Source organism: Zophobas morio, unplaced genomic scaffold (assembly GCF_036711695.1).
Source record: "Zophobas morio isolate AGI-343-1 ecotype UQ-CSIRO unplaced genomic scaffold, CSIRO_AGI_Zmor_V1 ptg000058l, whole genome shotgun sequence".
Lineage (NCBI taxonomy): Eukaryota > Metazoa > Arthropoda > Insecta > Coleoptera > Tenebrionidae > Zophobas > Zophobas morio.
Window position 1 is genome coordinate 6,885,184 of NW_026972163.1, and position 21,594 is coordinate 6,906,777.

At 32.5% G+C, this 21,594-nt stretch overlaps 1 protein-coding gene across 1 annotated transcript in view; it reads left to right on the forward strand.

Moving 5' to 3' along the window:
* LOC135143102 (protein kinase C, brain isozyme-like) overlaps positions 1 to 19,928 on the forward strand; it is a 183,262-nt gene extending 163,334 nt beyond the window's left edge. Inside the window, exons 13-14 of the mRNA XM_064074964.1 lie at positions 9,574 to 9,714; positions 9,773 to 19,928. Coding sequence (XP_063931034.1) covers positions 9,574 to 9,714; positions 9,773 to 9,925 — 294 coding nt within the window. The 3' untranslated portion in view covers positions 9,926 to 19,928. The remainder of the gene's footprint in view (positions 1 to 9,573; positions 9,715 to 9,772) is intronic.
* Positions 19,929 to 21,594: the final 1,666 nt, after the last annotated feature.

The following is a 21,594-nucleotide window of genomic DNA, read 5'->3' on the forward strand; positions in this document are numbered from 1 at the left end:
TGTAAAATATCCACTGCGTTTCAAGGAATGGTTAAAGCGGGCAGGTAGTAGAGAATTATTTAACCTGGACTCAAGAATATACATATATAATGAGCACATAGTTTGCTGCATAGGTTTGCTGTTTACACTTCAAAGAAGGTGATTTTACTTTCAATAAGAAACTTAAATATAAATACAGCTGTGCCCTCCCTCAATATTCCAAACCGTACGTAGTTTGACCATTATTATAAATATACATATAACCATTGTTTAAGTATATTATAGTTGGACAACATAATACAAATTTTACTTCGCCTTAATAGTGAGCTTTAGGACAAGGAATCCAGGGGGCGTGGGACAAATTTTTCGTCAACGCGCATTTTCACTACAGTGAACCAACGTATTAGGTTTATTTTACTGTACATCAGATGGCGCCCTCAAAGATTAGCAAAGGCAAACACCCTTCATTCTGCTCTTATACGAGGAGTTATCCATAAATCCATAATTAACATTCTTCCGTAAACAGTAATGTGTATAAACTTATTTTTACATAATATGTACAAAATATGAAAATATACTTGACATAAAAAATATGAAGTAACGCGTTATAACGTTATACGAAAGAATTGTATTTAAATAAATTTGACGCCTATTTTTATTTTACTATATCTGAAGACTGACAGAAACTTTCCAAGGGTTTTTAAACTGGTATAATTGTTTAGTTTTACAAGATTAAAGAATAAAACAAGATTTTAAGTAAAATTTAGATTCGTGGTGTTATAAAAATATTAACACAAAATGAAAATATATGTTCAAAGTAAATAACAGAATGACATAAACTTTCGGCGTTAACATTACAAATAATTACAAGAGAGAAAAAAACGCATTAAGAACTTAAGAGGCATGTTTGTAATATCGAGTTATTAAAGGCTGCTTTGAAGACTGTTTGTTTATATGAAAAACAATTGCTGTTATCGGACATTTTGGTAGATTTTGTTCCAAAAATACGAGATAACTAATTGTTTCTTGAACTAGTTTCCGTAACTTCTAAAATTTAAAAAGGATACGCCGTTCTGCTGTAATAAAATCTAGAATAAAGTCAAAATCACACTAATATTACATCTGATTTTGTTAACCACATGAAAATAATTTACATTAAAATAAGTTACAGACATTGTTTGAAATGTTTATTATAGTTCGAAAACAAGATAAAATAAATAAATAAATAAATAAATTGTGCATTTTATAAACTTCAGAATTTTAGTATAAAAATAATCATGTTTGAAGCTTTATTTTGTCTGTTCCATTTTATTGGGTGTATTGAGCCCCTCTCTGGATATAGCACCGACATCAGTGCACCGACCCAACGTTCTTCAACCGATGGGATGATTTATTACTTCCGTTATGCTGGCCCTACACACAGCGATTTGGTTTTCGGATTTTCGGCTAGATCTGCACAGTTAACTCTTTGCGCACTGCACACTGACATAGAGTATTTTGTTCACGCGAGCATCAAAAATATTACGCCGAAAGCACTTCTTCAAGTGTTATTTTTTTTAAGATGTCATATTTGTCAGCGTTTCCAAAATTTTCTTCTTTGCACAGGTCAACTAATTTTTCGTAAACCGCATTTTAAAATTTTTGTTATTGTAGTAGTATTAATTTATTATTTGCCTTACAGGCTTAATAATATTCCCAGTAGGGGTACAAATTAACTTAATCTACCTCATATAAATCCATAACAATAAAATAAATAAAATAAAATAAAAATTCGAGTGTTATATAATAAATATTCTATTCTTTCTGCTTGCCCACCCCTTGCCATAGTTCCCTTATCTTCCATACTTCTTTCATCCAGTCCAGTCCTCTTCCATCCTCGTTTAGCACTTCTTCCCTACTTTCCTCCGATTCTCTCAATCCTTCACATCCTTCCAGCATATGCTCTATTGTTTCTCCCTCTCTCCAACATATCCTACACCTTCTGTCAGTTTCATCCATCCAAAAATTATTCTCTTTCTCTTCATTTCCACACCTAAATCTCACCATCATTCTTTTCTCCTTTATACTTTCTCTGTGTGTGTACTTTGGTACTTCATCCTTTACTATTTTTCTATAGTCTACATTATATCTAGACTCCGATATTCTCGATCTTATCTATATCCTTATCTCTTACACTCAGCTCTTCTTTCATACTCCTTCCCATTTCTCTCATTCTCTCTATTTCTTCACATGCATATCCCTTTCCTTCATAATACTTGTCCCTTTCGTTCCAAACATGTTTTCCCCCTTCCTTTCTTATTTCTTTCCAACATTCTTGCAATATCTTGCAATCACCTCTCTCACTGAACTTCTCTTCAAATCCAACCGCCCTTTTACCCGCTTCCACTCTCATTTTCTCCCTTTTTGTTTCTTCTCTCACTATATACCCCGGCGTATACTTTTCCAATCCCAATGTCCATTTCAAGTATTTTTCTTGCACTCTCTCTATTTCTTCATATTCCTTCCATCCCCAAATCTCAGCTCCGTACATGAATACACTTTTGACCAAACTATCAAACATCATTATTCTTCTCTTATAATCATGTCCAAATTTTCTCTCTCCTATTCCCCATACTATTCCCACCACTTTGTTCGCTTTTTGGACCATTTCTTGAATATGCGCTCTATCTGAGTTATTGCTCTTTAATGTATATCCTAAGTACTGGAATTCTTTCACCTGTTCAATCTTCTTCCCTCTCCATGCCCACTCTTCCTTCTCCTTTCTTACTTTCTTCCCAAATACCACCATTTTTGATTTTTCCACATTCACTTCCAATTCCTTTTTTTTTACATACTTCTCCAAACTTGTAATCATTATCGAATTCAGATGTTTCGTGTTTTGATTGTTCAATTTCTCAATTTTTCAATTTTTAACTTTCCTTTTCGGCTTCCGGCTCCCCAATTTCTCGATCCTCCGGTTTTTCGATTTCGTCTCAGTTTTTGAATTTTTCGATGTTTCGATTTTTGGATTTCTCGGTTTTTCGATTTTTCTCTTTTGAGCTTTTCAATTTCTGGATTTTCCAATTTTTCAATGCCCCGATTTTTCAATTTTTCAAATTGAATTGGATTTCTCGATTCTTGAATTTTGCGATATTTTAATTATTCATTGTTTTAAATTTTAGTTTTTTCGATTTCAGTTCTTCAGTATTTAAATTTTTGAATTTTTCAAATTTTTGCGTTAAATTTTCAGTTTTCTGATTTCTCAATTAATCTATTTTTGATTTTCCTACTTCTCAAAGTTTCGATTTTTCAGTTCTTCAATTCTTCGATTTTTCGACTTCGCTTTATTGGTTTGTCGATTTCTCAATTTTTGGATATTTCTTTCAGGTTTGATATTTTTCAATACTTCGATTCTTTCATTTTTCGACTTCTAGATTTTTCTATTTTTTATTTTTGGATTTTCAGTTTTTTGTTTTTTATTTCAATTTCTCAATTTTTCAACTTTTTCATATTTTAATTTTTAAATTTCTAGATTTTTCAGTTTCTCGAGTTTCCAGTTCTATATTTTAATTTTTTAAATTTATGAATGTTTAAATTTGTTGAGATCTCAATTCATTGAGATTCGGATGTTTCGATGTTTTGATTATTCAATCTCTCCGTCTTGGGACCGTTGTTCTTTAATATATATATTAACGATATTGCGGATCAACTGGACGTGCAGTGTTTGTTATACGCAGATGATTTGAAAATCTTCCATGGAAGATTGTTTAGTTTTACAGAGAAATATAGACTTGGTTCATATTTGGTCAAAAAAAAATCTACTACCTCTAAACAAATGCAAGTGTGTGATCAAATCCTACAGTAAAAAAGTTAAACCGATTGAATTTAAATATAACTTAATGGAGTAGTGCAGGAACGTCCAGAATTTGTTAAAGAGCTGGGAGTAACCTATGATTCCAAGTTGAACTTTATTGAACATATCGCAAAGGTGAGGGCATCCGCAAATAAAGGTTTAGGGTTTGTTATTCGTAATTCTAGAGAGATAAGGGATTTTAATGTTATGCAATTGTTATATTCCGCACATGTTAGATCTAGACTAGAGTATTGCTCTGTTATATGGAATCCAATTTATCAAGTGCATGTAGAAGATATCGAAAGAGTACAAAGACGTTGGCTGAAATGTTTGGTGTTTAGAATAGATGGTGAGTATCCATGTAGGGGTACTCCTAACGATATCCTCAACCAAAGATTTAAAATGCGCAGCTTGGAATCACGAAGAAAATGTGCATATGGTATTTTATTATATAATATTGTTAACTACATTATTAAGTCGGAAAACATTTTGGAGTTAATAGGTTTGAATGTTCCAAAGAAGAACTTAAGAAATAAAATAACTTTTCACCAAAGCATACCAAGATCCAATGCTGCGAAATCGTCGCCGTTATACCAAATGTTGGAGTTCCATAAAGATATTGAGCGAAGTCTGGACATATTCGATTGCAGATTGTTTGAAATCAGAAATTGCTCCATTTGATCGAAATATAATGCAGTTAATCTTCGTAGAATATAATGATATATTTAAGGAGTTTAATAGTAATTCTATTCTGTTGTATAATATTTATGTAATTTGATATTTGTAATTTGTTAATTGTATAAGCAGTGCCCCTTAGTAATTGGGCTCTATGCCTGTTAAGGGACTAGCGTCGTCTTCGTTGATTCACTATTAAAGTCTCTCCAATTGGTTACAATCATCCGACTTGTCAAAAGGGAAAATATCAAAAGATGTCACCCCCTTCGGGAGTTACAGGAACCTGTAATTAATCCGTTTTGTCGCGCGCCAAAACAGTTTGTGCTTGAATTGATATTATCAAAATGTCCAAAAAATATTGCTCTGTGCCTGCTTGTGGGGTAATCAAGGATCCTAGAGACCACAAAATAATGCAGATTCCCTTCAAACACTGTGAACAAAAGGTTGTGGTGCAAAAAGGTTTTTAATGCTACAAGTAGGTACCCCAACATGAATCTTTTACCTAAGGGAATGTATAGCCATTAAAACCATTTCAGGTGATAATATTGCCAATAATTTATACATTTGTGGTAAACACTTTGAGAGAAGTTGTTATTACACAAATAAAAGACTTAAACCCGGCTCTGTTCCTACTTTGTTCCTCCATGGTTCCAAGTCACCGCTACCTGTTCCTACTTCTTCAAGCTCCCCAGCAAGTACTAAACGTGATCCAGAATGCAGCTTCATAATTCCTGAGACACATTCCGATAACAATGTAAACACCTCAAAGAAAAACTTTCCTACTGCATATCCCTTTGCAGACCATCCACACCCATGGCGTTGTGACTTTGGCACCGGTACCGAAATTTTGCCTCTTTTTCAAGTAAAAACTGAAATACATGACGTCAAATTGTGTCAAAAAGTCAGACCACGACAGACATTTAGCCGACATTACAGATTCCTTTCCCTCCCGACGTATGCTCCCTCACATGTCACATTTAAGGGATTGGAGAGACTTTAATAGTGAATCAACGAAGACGACGGGGACTAGAATTAATAAATAAATAAATAAATAAATAAATAAATAAATAATGTGCATACCCGAAAGTAGAGTCACAGTATAGATATCATTCAGTAGGGACAACTCGCTATTCTTACTGACCCGTTTTCATGGGTGGTCGTTTGTCTTGTGACCGTATGAGGGCGCGCAGCGCAAGGTACTTCTCTTTTTTACACATTGGGACATTGAACTGCGGTACTTTGGTTATCTAGTGATTTTAATGTGAAATATTTGAAATTTGGCAGTTTAGTTGCATTGGTTTTGATGATTTAAGGCTGATCTTCCGATGTAATTATTGCAGTTAAGTGTAATTTTCACAGAGACATTTTAAAAAGCATTGTTCATGTTTTGATGGGACCATCGTTTACTATTTAATTTTTTTGTAAAAAAAAACTAAATGTACATATATTAGCGTTTTCTAATAGCGTTGAATTTTATAACCATTTACAACCATCATGGAAAAGAAATTAATGAAACTTAAAATCGTAATCAGAGAAGCGGGGCCAAATCTGAATTTCAACAGGCATCTCTGTTATAGGATAGCGCGCTTAATTCATTATTTATTACAATAGACTGAGGGATTTCTAAGATCAACTAGTTACATAATGTTGTTGTTATTACACTATTTTTAATTCTTTTCCAAAAACTCATTTGCACAAAGTATAGTAAATTGTGTACACGAATCAATTTTAAAATTTTCAAATGAAGCGTTTGTGATACTTTTTAAATTGGGTGGCGACATCTAGAAATATTTTGGGCAACGACCACCGATGATGGCTTAAAATTGTGGCCAGAAAGATCAAAGGCGCCTACACGAGTTGTCCCTACTGACTGATCTCTATACTGTGGTAGAGTCCCTAGATATACTTTAGAAAAGAGTTGTGACACGGACATTTTCTGTCTCTATCTTCGTTACATGACGGTCAGTTATGAGATAGCTATAGCGATTGCTGTCTTTATCTAATTTAGTGATTTAGTTTCAAAGACTTCAAAAGAAATTTATAGGTTAAGTTAAATTTTCAAACAGTGGCGTAGTGCTCCAAATAGTTTCTTTGAAATTTTGTTAACAGTACTGACCCTGATAGTACCTTGTATTTAAGAAGAAGTGTTATGCGGTTAAGTATAGTAGAGCAGCTTTCATAACGAAAGGGTACAGCTGGTGGGAGTGCGCAGAACATTGTTTTGGTTTGGCCTTACAAATATCGTGAGAGCAGTGGCAGCGGCGATAAATATTTCGACTTTGAAATATCAAAATACTATTTTTGCACTCATGATCTTTTTTGATGGCTTTCGTGCATTCACCAGGGTGCGGGAGTTCGAACTTCCCGCACACGTGCATTTTAACTTCCCGTTGCCATGGTAACCTTAAAATACTCGCGTAGTGTCAACATTGTGATGTGTTGACGGCGCCATTGTTTATAAATAACTCACAGTTAATTTCTTCAGTTTAAAGGTTTATTCGTTGCAAAAAATATTGTACACAACACGTTCGTGAGCCTGCTTCCCGCATTCACGCAAATGCGGCACTCCCTTCGGTCGTGCCGCAAACAAGCGTTCATGCGGGAAGCAGGCTATCCCGAACTAGTTGTGTAAATTACTATTGTGTTAATAAAAATATCAATTTTCTATTTTATTAGCGTTGACATTATAGAAAATGAATTTAACGGTTTGTTAATGCTGTATTATGATGTATTAGTTGAATAAAAAACTAAGTAAAAGAAGTAAAAAGGTAACATTTAGTGAGCAATAACAACTGATAAATTACGGTACAGTGTACAGTCAAAGCTATATAAACGACAATTATGCTAAAATATGAACTGTGATTATTATTTCGAGGTTAAAGACAGAAAACGTTAAGCCTTATTGTAATCTTTATAGTATTAACAAATTGTGCCAGAAAATTAAAAACCATGTAACTATAGTCATGGGTTGCTAATTCTCAGGGTTTTATCCCCGTTTTTATCTAAAGATTTAACTGTTGATTTAAGACTAGTCGACTATAAAATAGTGTATGATACTGGTTTATAATGCGGGGTTCGTGAAATTTTTTACTCATGCTATAATCCCTATTGTTACGTAAGCCTATTTTTTACCAAACAAATAAATTTATTTTTATTAAATGGTTCTGTATTCTATTGTAGAAATTGCTCTATTTTCCATTGTTTTTGAAAGAAATATAACTCAGCGGAAACTGAGCCTCCCTTCTCAATACATCGATGTTACGCCACTGCTAGTCCGACTACAACTCGCACAACTTAAGCCCCGCCCCTATGCCCTTTCGTTATGAAAGCTGCTCTAGCTGTCACAATAAGCTGAACGTCTCAAACGCTCAATAAACCCCTAACCGCAGCTTATAGATGCCATAAATTTGGGCTGAATGCCGCGTACTATTCAGTTAGTACTTAAATAAGAGATATGCTGTGCCCAAACAGTGGAGAGTAATAAAAATTACAACCATCCTAATCACTTCAATGAGCAGCAGCACGACCGCGGCCCAGGTACCATTCGGTCTAATTTGACGGTCACTTTACTTCTTACAAGTTACAACCGGTATCTTTGGTAAAACAGAAAAATATGGAATACCTAATCATACTGATTTACACTTTATGAGATTATGTCACAATTTGCAGTTAAGTTTGAACACCATTCTGTACCCAAGTACTGTCGTTGTTCTCAACGCAAGTTTTGGAGAATGTATCACATTGTCAGTGTCTAATCGTTTTGATTCTGATCAAAACAACATTTTGTAATTTAACGAACTGGGAAGGTAAAGTGCACCGTTGTAAGGAATTTGAAGCATGTTTAGTGGGTTGTTTATCTACTACTCTATAATAAACAGTACTTTTACAATGTCCTCACATTTTCATCATGAATATTTGCTCTTATATGTTGAATAATTTCAGTAGAAATATATAGATTCATGTGCCTGTGTATTAAATAAAACTTACAAGTTAAAATTTGCTGCTTATTTTTTAAATTAAAATAACTATGAAAAAATTACAAAAGCAAGCAAGGTCAATCGAATTTCTGTAACTCGAAATATTTAAGAAATATTCCACAAACAATTAATTAAATGGCCGAAGAATACATGAGGTTGGAATTCCCAGTAAAATGATAACATACGATTTGTTTCCATCGTAAGCTTACACCTCCTAACACAAAAAAAAACATGGGTGGCCACTTATTTAAATTTGTTAATGTTGTTTCCCAAAAGTAATGAGGAACCTGGACAGTATTCTTTACCTGGATTGATTGCTGCTTCGCCTAAAAATAAATCATTTCTTTCCTAATATCCTAATCATTAAAATTTTTAATTTTGATTGTTAAATAGGTAAAAATTTCACGTAAAATTCCTGATTAAAACGGTATGTGCTGAATTTTACGACATAGGTTTCTACTTGAAGGTAACGGAAAATTTATATTTAGAACATATAGTTATGTCCTGACGTTCCACAAAGAAATTTTGTTTTAAGGGCTTTTTCTATTGTTTTGTTGTTCCACCGTTTTTGTTGTTTGCGTTTAACACTTAAATTTTGAATTTGGTTTTTGTTGAAAATCCCTTTTATACTTCTGTTTTATGCATTGTCCTTATTTTGTTCTTCGTTGTCAGTCAACCGAAAGCTGTTACCAACTGCTAAATTTTAAGCAAAATCAACAGGTCGTGTTTCAATAGAAATGGCAAAGACAATATCTAAGGTCTCTACCTGAAAGTATTCAGGCGTTAGCAGATAAAATAATCACCCTGTATTAAAAAAAATGTTGCTAAAGATCATAATTAAAGATTATGATTTCAAACATCAAATATATGCGCAAGTTTGTAAAATATGTTTTACCAATAAATACCTACACCAACAGTAAATATTGTAGCTCAATAGTTTTATAATTATTAAAAAGCGTTTAATAAAAACACACCTTTGATACAATAACTGTTTTATTGGGCAGAAATTTTCTGTTGGATATTTTTTTCCAACGAAATTAAAGCGAATAAATGAAATCTTGGATATCCCATCTCTCAATGTACATTGTCTAAGTAAATTAACGTTTACAGCTTTTAACGAAAAATCCCAATAAAAGATTAGGTTGCGGATCTCATGGTGAAGAAGATGTACGAGCTCATGCATTCTTTAGACGTATCGATTGGGATAAAATTGAAAACAGAGAAGTACAACCACCGTTTAAACCAAAAATTGTAAGTAACGCGAAACAGGAAGTACTCTTCTAAATGTTTTAAAACGTTTTTCTTATAGAAACATCGTAAGGACGTAAGTAACTTTGACAAACAATTCACTTCTGAGAAGACGGACTTAACACCTACGGATAAATTGTTTATGATGAATCTTGATCAAACAGAATTTATGGGATTTTCTTTCCTTAACCCTGAATTTATTCAACACGTCTAAACATTCATTTATAGTCAGGGGAACTATATTTATTTAATAAGGATCATCTTAGAATAATGTAGATTTATTTATAGAATCTATTTGTCTGTTGAGATTTGCATTTCAGTCATTTTTAATGTTGTTTGTACTTTTATTAGCGATATTTCATTGAATATAAAAAAGTAAGTCGTTATTAACATCTACGTATATATATAAAAGTAACGTACTTATACTTGTGCCAAACGCTAACATTAAGTTTTTGGTTCTACTCTTCTTCTACTATCAGAATTAGATAAGTATGTTGAGGCATGCTCCAGAATTAAACGCACAGATTTTGATTTTAGATAAATTACAGTTCCGAGTGTATTATAAATATAACTCATTCAATTTTTCCAAAATTTCAACACTTTTTTTTATCTATTTAACTGGTTTCTTTAGAAATGTTGAGTGTAAGTGCTTATTTTCTCTTGTTATGTAGTCTTACTGCTACAAGAGACATATGTCACAAATAGGTCAAGCTCATATTAAGTGAGTTCAAGATTTTTCTGCAAACATGATTCACGGCGAATGTAAATTGCAGCGGGCCTTTCGCAGGATCCGAAAAGGTCTATGTAAACTACAGCGGTATACAGATGCTGTACTTGATGGGTTTGAAGATTTACTACACAGGATTTGATTTTTTTTTTGTATTACTTATTAGTAGGTTAAATTAGTACTAATTTTGTAAAAGTTTGTATTAGCGCGTCAACGTCCAGAATAATTTTATTTGTATTACTAATTTTCCTTTTGAAAAAGTTAAAAATAATTAATATATTATTTTTAGTTTTGTAATAATGTTATAATATTATATGTTGGGGATTACGGGAAATATCATTCTTTTTGATACAGTAAATGCCGCGATTTTGCAGAGGAACTATCACAGACCCAGATATGCTAAGACGAAGCAAAAATCAGTTTCGAATGTCATTACAGGTAAACAAGTGACCCTATTTTAGAGCTAGTATCCGATTTTATTATCCTCTACAATTTACATGTTATAAACATTTACTGGGCTCGGGAAGATTAATGAATTAGTTCCGTTGCAGTTTACATGTGCCCCATAATTCAAACAGACCAATACATTATAGAAACATTGTAATTTCGCAGAAACGGAAATGTTTCCTTAGGCATTGGACGTGTTCACATATAATGACTTAGGTACAGGCCTGCATATCACCTGCCTTACTAACGTTATTTGCCAAATGGTTCGATATCATAAATTTTTGAGAATCATGAATATATATTTGTTTTTGACAACATAATACAGAAGGCCTGCTAGTTCTATTAATCGTATTTATAACAAGGTTCATCAACGGTAAGAAAACAGCAGATTTATTTAACTGTGTGTTTTTGTTTGCTTTGTGTAAGTGTTTAAATGAATTCTCGATCGTAATTCTACCCATACATAATTATACTTTTTTGCTGAATCCCTAATAGTCACTAGTTACTTTCTTTTATAAGTGAGATCTTCTTCAAAATTTCCCCTCAAATTTCATTTTTAATCACTGCTGTTCGAAAATCTACCAACATTTATTTTATGCACCCGTCAGAGAATCATTTCTGTTGATTAATTAATTTTATCCATATTGAACTGGTAAAAGGGTTATCGGCATAGTGGCATAGTCGTAAAAATATGCTGGCAGTTATAAACTGCGTTTTTTTCTGGGGTAAGCCTTCATTTATTTTTGTTATTTAATTACACGTATCTTCACGTCCATCTCATATTTATGAAGCACACCCTAGAACAGAATATATATAAATATATTTTTATTGATGATTAGGCATTTAAGTGTTATGCTTATGACTGTTTATTTGTAAAAATGTACATAATTCTTCTTATACCATTCTAAAACATATCAAAATAAGTACTATTGGTTATGTTGTATTACACATGGTTACTATTGTTTGTTCTGTTAATAATTTCAACGTTGGACTTTGTTCAGAGCTTTTTACATTTTAATTGGGAACCTCTACGGTTCATAATTATATATACTATTAAAGCTCAGTCGTTGACAGGCAATAACGTCTCTTAGACACCATATATGATTTACAATGTTTGTTTTTGTACACTGTTTTCATTTTAATATTGAGACTTTGTAATAGAAGGTGGGTACCTATTCTTTTGCTGATATTATTTTTGCTTCATAATAGATAATAGACGTTAAGATTATCTTGAAATTTGCAAGTTTATTACTATTTGCGTACGATTCATTTATTCCTGTCAGTAATAAGTTATTTACTAATAATATATTTGTTACTATATTTCGTGGGTAATTCAACGTCTTATTTTGACTACATAGATATTATCGTTCAATGTGATGATTAAAGCAAATCGACAATCTACTTTAAGATAAAAAAATACGATATTGTACATTTTAAGCATTCCAAATAATTAAGCGCCCTTATTGTACATTCCTGTAGAGAAAAATGACTGATGTGCAAATAATTAATATACTAATTATCTCGTTTTTACTATCGATTGTCGCACTCTTAAACACGGTTAAAATATTATTGCAATCAGAATATTATATTATTCACGCGTCTTTTTCTTACAGTTCTTCCAGTCATTTAAAATGACAAAATTTGTGAATGTAGAGAATTTATAAGGATATATCAGTAATTAATGTAATTAATGTAATATCATTACAAATATGTATTTATATATTTCTTTAAAAAAAAATAACGTCAATCCACGTAAAGATGGACGTAACTAACACTAACTGCTTCACTACTGTTTCAAATAAATATATATTTTGTAATGAAAAACAAATATTTAAATATGAACAAGATTTTTGGGCATCTTCGATATTTTAATTACAGAGAATTTAGGGCAAAAAACAACACAAACTAAAATACTATGTCAGATATCTGTTATTAAATAATGTCACCTGTAGTACGTTATTATTTTCACCGAGCAAACAACTTTTTGTACAACTATAACATTCTTATTCACCGCTGTTAGAAGTTTTAACGGTATCTCACCATAATGAACAGTAGAACTTTCTTTGCTGCAATGCTAACTGGGTTTCACTGCAAATTCTGCCTCAAATGATTCAGTTGTACCTACACATTCAGTGCAAAATGTTTGTATATCTCAATCAATGCTAGGCAGTTTGCCCACAACGTACTGCAAAAATGCAGCAGTCTTTTAACATTTTGCTGATTAAGATATATTTAAAATAACACTACTTACTTTGACTTGAAAAAAACCTCTTAAAGCTTGCATGCTATTTACTGAATAACACACATTAAACATCTAACAAACCAGTATTATGATAAAGTATTCTCTTTGTTTCTAAATATTACAAAACCATTTATATTAGAAAAATCAACGTAACACTCATAAAATTTTCATTTTTCGATATTAATAGCCCAAAAAATAAATTTTTATTTAATAATATTGGTATTTTCATTTATTTATAGTAGTGTCTGCCTGGTGTCGTACATCGACATCGTGTAACCTAGCCTGTTAGATTCTCCCTATGCCAACTTTGCCTGCCCAATTCTTATGCTATATAATTCTGAAATACCTATGAAAGAAAATAACGGAGGTAAATCTAAAATCTGCAAAAATCAATACAACCCATTAAATCTAGTAGCTGTTTACGGCATTAAAATCTGTTAACCATCTATTTTGGCCCTATATAAAAACGTGTTTCCTAAAAAAAAAATGTTCATATATCTTTCTACTGCGTCATAACAATGTAACGACGAACATGAGACACGAAAAATTTGATGATCATACAGGAAAAGAATAAAAGTACATAGTATACTGATAAAAAACGTATTGACGCACTGTTTCTTTATACTATGGTTTTCAGTATTAAGCATGTCAAATAAGTAACGGCACTAAACAATAAAATTAATATTTTGAACTAAGAGCAGCAAAATAAAAACAATTTTAGAGCTTGATTTTTTTTTTAAACAAAGAACATTTTGCACTAACAAACTAAACATCAGCACCAAATTTTATTATTTTATCTTAACATTTTGGTACCGTACGTTATTAATGATCGACACATACCCTCATGTATAGTGAACCAAGAGTTATAAGGTTATATGGCCATCATAAAATCATCCCATCGTGTCGAAGTTAAGTTGTTTACAATAGAAAAGGTTTTAGGGTCGTAAATAACGTGTCCACTGCAGCTCGACCGGCTCTTGTGGTTTCGTTCAGGGGCGACTTTCACTAAATATGAAAATCCACCACTCCACTATTTCTTTACTACCTGCAGCCGCTGAGGGTTCCGAAATAACCACTCGCTTTGAAAGCCGGCCCTGTTAAATATGAGCAAGAAATGTTTAGAAGATGATTTATTGCCAACCGGTAAGCTTAGTGCGAACCACACAAAGGGGGTATTTATTTGCGGTCAACTACTTTTATGATGGCCATATAACCTTATAGGTCTTGGTTCACTATACCTCGATAGCAATTTTTCCATATCCGCTTAATTTCATTGATGTTTCTTCACATAACTTTACGCTTTGAACATTTTTCTTTACAATTAGATCAAAATTGTTCTATAGAATGGGCTTGTGGTAAATTGGTATGGTATCACACCAAGTTATCAAGCCCGATCTATTGGATAGTATTGGAGTATTTATAAAGAAAAATGGCACGATGCAAGATCAAGAAATTACTGGATTCAAGCGGCGGACATGGAGGAATTGCTGTCGAAGTATTATAGAATGGAGGCTTGGCACGGTACTAAAATGTTAAATAAAGTGGCAAAATTTGGTGTTGATATCTAGTTTGGTATAAACTGCTCCTTGCTTCAATGAAAAATTAAGCAATTATTACTGTTAAATTTTTGTGCTTTTTTTTTGACTAGTGCACAAGATAGCAAATTTCTGAAAAATATTTTGACACAATTTTACTTGGAAATGTAGTTTGTTAGAAAGTTGTGTGGACCTCGGTCCGATTTTTTGTAAATTGACAGGAAGTTGGAAATAACCATTTTCGAATTACTAGGCCTCCAGAAATATTACTAAAGTAGATTTTTTATTACTGGTGTGCACCACGACTCTAATTTCATGTTCCCACTTGATTTTTGGGACACTAATGCAAACTTGCACCACACTTTTTATCACGTGATTACCGTTATGGCAGCACTTTGACTACTTTTATGGTAATCCTATTGCGGCCTTAAAAGATGGGTCTGACACGTCTATTTGCCAGGACTACAATTTTATTGTAATTTGTTTTTCTTATATTGTATGTGTCGGTTTGTTAATTAATTTCCGTTAAAAAAATCTAATGATTTTTTTATGTTTTAAACAAATTTAAAAATCCAAACAATCTTGTAAGACACACGTTCATAAAATGTTTTTTCGAGTACTGACGATATCACTGACTCATACTCGCAAACATATATTTTCCAGTCTTGTTTTTCAAAACACTATTGATTCACGGTATCTTCTACAAAGCACAGTAAGGAGACGTATGTATCCCATTTAAAAGTTCAAGTTTTATTTCAAAAGAAAACTGATCTAACCTTGTCACGTGTTAAAATAAATATTAGAATAAGAGCTAGACTTGGACGATTTGGGCCTTCACGATGTTCTGAGCATACTTACTTGTACATATTATTTAGAGAATATTTACCTTTCCAACTAATTTAAAGACATGTATTTTTAGGACCTCAAGACGCTATAACAAAAAAGGTTGGTGATGAACCAACCATCAAGTTATCAAGCTGTCTTGCTAATCATCGGCTATATACAACAATAACGAGAAAGACAGCTGATCTTTCGGTACTAATTAGAGTTCAGTGCTGGCATAACCGAAAAAATTCGTTCAAATAGGTATTTTTACTTAAAAAAAAAAAAAAAATACATTAATTCAACTTAAAGTTGAATGATTTTATTGTAAAGATTCATAGATACACAGATTTTTCGTTTAGTAAAATAATGGCATATTAGATTTGTTACGATGACTACTTTTTTTCAAATAAAAACGTATTTAATTGTTAGATAGTAACACACTATAGAGGTGGACATTGTTTTCATTTATTTAAAGTATGTTTGGCGCTAAATGCTAAGTTGCTATTTTGAAATAAAACCTTTGTTTATTTAGTTTAGGGCCGTTACTGAAGTCTTAAAAGACTATTTACGTAATTAAAGTTGCAACTATTAAAGTTCTTCACTTTTACAAAATTCCTAGTAGATGGTAATTTTAACTTAAAAACGTGAAATTTTCAGTACGTACAGTCATGCTCAAAAATGAATAGCATGGATACAAATTCGGATTGTCATCTGTACGGGATTTATGTGAGCATAACTGTACACCATTTCTATCAAAACCATCCTACATTAGCTGTCAAAGAAAAGGATAGATAGAAGTGAAATATTATTCAAAATTAGAAACAAATAGTCATAGAATGCCAAAATAATATCCAAATGTTAATAACCGCAGCGTAGATATTTACTTTCTCATATTCTGAAAAAAAAATGGAGTTTGAAAAATTGTCTGAAAGTCTGTGCTTTGTCATTCGCTTTATTAGATTTAAAGTTCGTAAAACAAGACTTCATCTAAGTAAGTACAAAGTGCAGTAGTGGAAGTATGCATAATAAGTTTATTGTACTTTTTAAAAATATCTAATATTATATTGCCACAAATACATTATTGCTTTTGAATTGTTTTTTCTACCATTTAATTTGAAATTATTAATGCTAGAACAGTGGAACTCAAAGAATTCATGATTATTGAATGTATTTGTGCTGCCTATTGTTAGTGATGTGTTGAAACTAAAGTGTGTTAACCCCGATATTAATTTATGATGTCATATAGGAGTATATATTAAGTGCAACCGACTTTTTTATGTACCATGATTTACTTTCAGAGTTTTAACAACTGTAAACCCAACGAAATCACCATGCAGTGGTGTCTATCCTGTGATACACCATCCTCTAAGCTTTCTGCTTGACGTCTTGTATTAGTTACTATTAGATCTACTAGATTTTACACAATAGGAAGTAGAAGGTAAATTTACAATTTACATAAATTATTATTGATACAGAAGTTCTCCCAACAGTATTTTATTTATATTATTCATAAAAAAGCATTGACTTAGGGGCATATTTGTATTTTTATTTTTTATATTTAAAAATTATTCCACTATTTTTAAAGCAGAAAGCTTGTAAAGCTGTTAAAAGTGCCGTGATTTTGGAAAAGTAATAATTGTTTACGTTACAAGTGCAGAAATGCAGAAATTGCCTATACATACAAGCTAAAACGCGGCCCAAGGAGAAAGGTTATTTGTGAATTATGATTAGGGAGCGGATTTCTGTCGGGCTAGACAAGGCCAAACTCGGTACGGCTCGTTCGGGATGGGAATTCATTGCAGTTACCGGCTGTACTTCGTTTATTTGAGATTAGAATAACGCTGCTTCGTTGCACTCTGCTGTTAATTCCAGTTCTCATTTACTTAGCCGTTTGATTAATAAATCGTTAATTGTATTTATGAAATCAAATGACAATTAAATTCAGTGATTACCTATCACCCGCTACTGAGTCCCGGCGATGCAGCGCGTCTCCACCTATAATCGTGACGTAGCCCGACAGAAATCCGCTGTCTAATTATGATATACCAGCAACCCGGCCCAACTGCGCACGAGTAGCACACATGTGCAACCCGGAGGTTGAATATTTGTTTGTTGTGTTGTCTATATAGTGGTGAAACCACAGCATAGAAAACAATCAGTAGAGACAGCTCGTGTCGGCGCCTTTGTTCTTTCTGACCCGAATTTTAAGCCGTCATCGGTGGTCGTTGCCTAAACTATTCCTAGATGTCGCCACCCAATTTAAAAAGTATCACTTCATTTACAATTTCAAAAATTGATTCGTGTACGCAATTTATTGCAAACTGTCTAGTTTGCTCAAATCGTATAATCGTGAATCGCAATAAGAAAAAAGAAAAGTCCATATTTAATTTATAAACACGATGATTTGTTACAGTTTTTATTTTATTCATAACCACCGGTTGTTGTTCGTTTGCGACGACTTTTTAAAGAAAAAATGTGTTATGTTTACTATCTTTTCCAAGAATTCCAAACACGAGGGAGAGAATAAAGCGCACAAAGATTTTACATTTTATTGTGAAAATTACATTTTTATACTATTTGTACAATTCTACCGGAAAAGCAGTCTTAAACAAGCAAAACTGGCAAAAATATTGTAACAAAACTGCCAAATTTCAAATATTTTAGACGTCAGTTGGGCGCCCTCATTCGGTCATAATGCGAACGACTACCCACGAAAACGGGTCACGAAAAACGGCGAGCCGTCTCTACTGATTGATATCTATGCTGTGGTGAAACTCGCATGAAAATCCGTGAAGTAGTTTTTGAAATTATAGCGTTCAGACATACAGCCAGACAGACAGAGGCTTTGTTTTATACTGTGTATAGAAATGAATTATTTTTAATTTTTACAAAAGAAATGAACAACATCGGAATAAAATAAATAAAACAAAAAAAAATACGTCTCGTTTTTAAACAAAACAAAAAAAACTGTTTTAAAATAATTAAAACAAACCGTTATTTATTCACTAACATCGCTACAAAGATATATTTGAGTCATTTAAAAGTAAACGATTGTTTTAGCGAAAATAAAAAAAAACACCACCCGTTGGTTTCAGTTGTTAACAAAAAACTATAGTGGTGATTTTCATATTCTTAAAGTGACCATAATTGTATTATTTATTAAAATTAAATAATAAGTCCCGGAACGATTGAATAGCTTTGTTATTTGAAAATCTTTTTTTTTTGGAAATTTGGTATGGATATATAGTTAAACATGGTGACTTGATTACAGCAGTTCTTCTTTTTTTACCGCTTGCGGTTTGACACACACGGTCGCCTACTTTTTTTTTATGGAACACCAGATTTTTTTGACATTTTCTGATGCAGAATAAAAAACTCATTTCAGAAATTATCAACCTGTTTATTTCTACTGATAGAACAAATAGAAAACAATTCACAAAAAAACACCGACGATGATAACAAACCGTTATCATCTTAGCCAATTCAGAAAACAAAACAACATTTTATCTGTTTCTAATTTGATGTAACATCAAACGTTTTTGTAAAAATCTATAATTTTCCTTATATTATTTCATTACATATTATAAAACGATAGAAATCTGATAAGCTGGCGTAAAGGTACAAAAGTCGTCCCCGTCATTAATAAAGTCATCTTACCGAAAAAAAAAAATTTTAAATTTGTAATTCACACTTACAGTTTGAAGCTAACTGAAAAATAAAACCGACTGTTATGCATTTCATTCCATGGTGATCGACCGTTACATCATAAATTGTATGTGTGACCTTAAATTTTAATATAATTACACTAGTTAGTGGTTGCAGCAAAGAATTATGTTTTGCAAACTTCAAACATTTTTAAATATTTACATAATAGTAGCCATTTTTTGGAGAGTTGCCTACCAAAAATTGCAGAATTTTTACTATACACATTTTGTTAACATGTAATATGTATAAACGAAAATTTGTTGACATTTAATGTAGGTATGTATATATCTGTTATAGATATTTTGCATTGAATGAGGTAAAGCAATTTTTAAAACAATGCGGATTATTAAAATCGGTTCATTTGGTGTTAACATTAAATATTAGCAAAAAAAACTGCTGTAGTCATTTGTTTAAGCCGTATGAAAACAAAAACTAGGTTGTTACTTTGTATAATTTTATCATGATTACCATAATTTTTAATACAAGATTAACAATCAAAATATAATTACGTAGGAAAAAAATTAGCGTGTGTTTTATTATCACAGATTGGTGTAATGGGCTTTAAATATAAGTGCATGTGACATTCTAGTCGTTCATAATTTAAAAAAACTATCTAGTCTCGTAATATATTGGTCTAAGTGATCTTTTTATATATCTATTTACTGTTACAATCTATTATGTAATAATTCTTGTTGTAGTCATTACTTATTCATGTATTATAAATTATATATCAGTCTGTGTTTGTTGATATTATACCTTTTCTGCATCTTTCGAAAGGTGTCCAGAAGAATTAAGAAATTGTAATCATTTCTTTACTCGAAATACTTACATCGCCGTCATCAATGCAGAGTTATTTACATTATTTACTTGTTGAGTCTGTTTGCAAATAGTCTCGGAAGTTTCGGCAAACAACCACTTTTGTTTCGAGGTCTAGAAACAACTGCTACTAACCGCTACCGCTAGAACCTAGCTGGACTTGACATAAAAGTTATAACAATGGCGTCCATACTACCATGCGTCGTGGCTTCACCAAAATGCACTAGAAATGTCAGAATGTTCTACTAACAGCTAGTCTGTGTAATTTAAAGCCTCTGTATATTACATACTGAGATGGAAAGTACTCCATTCTTGTCGAGAGAACTATAGATTACTAGTTCGCAAGACACAGGAATGATACTTTTGTCAAAGTTTATATGTATACTATTTTATTCACAATCATTTAGTAAAACAAGCAACATTATAATAATAAAAAACAACTACCTCCATAATACACTGACCGGCAAAAAAACCGGCCACCCTCAAAAATTTCGCAAAACCACTTTCATTACACAAACCACAATTATTATTAATTTAACTAGTGATCGTTATTTTATTAAAGAACCATTCTCTATTGACACATGTGGTACAAATTAGCAAAAAAAGAAGACATATAAACGCAGAATTAAATTTAATTTAACAGAATAACAGAAACAGACCCAAGTAAGATATTTTCTTAATTAAAACAATAAAGGAGGCTCTTGTTGTAAATAATGTTTTTCATCATTTGATTATAAGTTTAGCAGTTAATAAACGTTTTCACCCGAAAACAATCCCGTTCACTCTTACAGGGCTCCGTAACGAAATAGCGCTTGACAAAATAGCGGCGACTAAACAGCGCCGCGACAAAACAGCGACGCGACACAACAGCGATCGACAAAAAGGCGCTCGACAAAATAGCGACGCGACGTAACAGCGATCGACAATATAGGGTCCACACAAAAAAAACGATGCGACATAACAACGATCTGACACAATAGCTATCAACAAAACGGCTGTCATTAATTAGAAAAGTCCAGGTGAATTAAATATCGACGAAACAGCGACTACCAAAGCGCCAGGACGTTAGAGTCGCGTAATGCCCGTAACTTTAGTCGATTGCACAAACTAATTTCAAACGCTTTCAAAAATAGCGATTGAAGTAGGATCAGCACGTTCATGTGGATCAAAGCTATTTTTTGTGACATTCGTCATAAAAATATTTACTGATTTGTCACACAAAATAAAATGTCAAAAACGCAGAAAGGGGGAAAATTCTCTTCCATGAGGGTTATAAATATAGAAGAGACAAAGTACACCTCAGCACAGTGTCGTGGCGTTGTACCGAGAAGGGTTGCAACGGCAGGCTAATAGTTGGAGATAATTTCAAAAGAACACTGTCATGCCCCTGAGCCTGTCGAAAAGGAAATGTTTAGGGTGATAGAACGTATGCGCGAATTGGTTACTACATCCACTGACAGTCCCAGGGTGATTATTCAAAAGAGTGCGGAAAATTTACCCGAAGAAGCTGCAGTGCATCTTCCAAATTACGAAGCTGTTAAATTTAGCACTATAGTTGTATTAACTATTGTTATATTGTTTGTTAT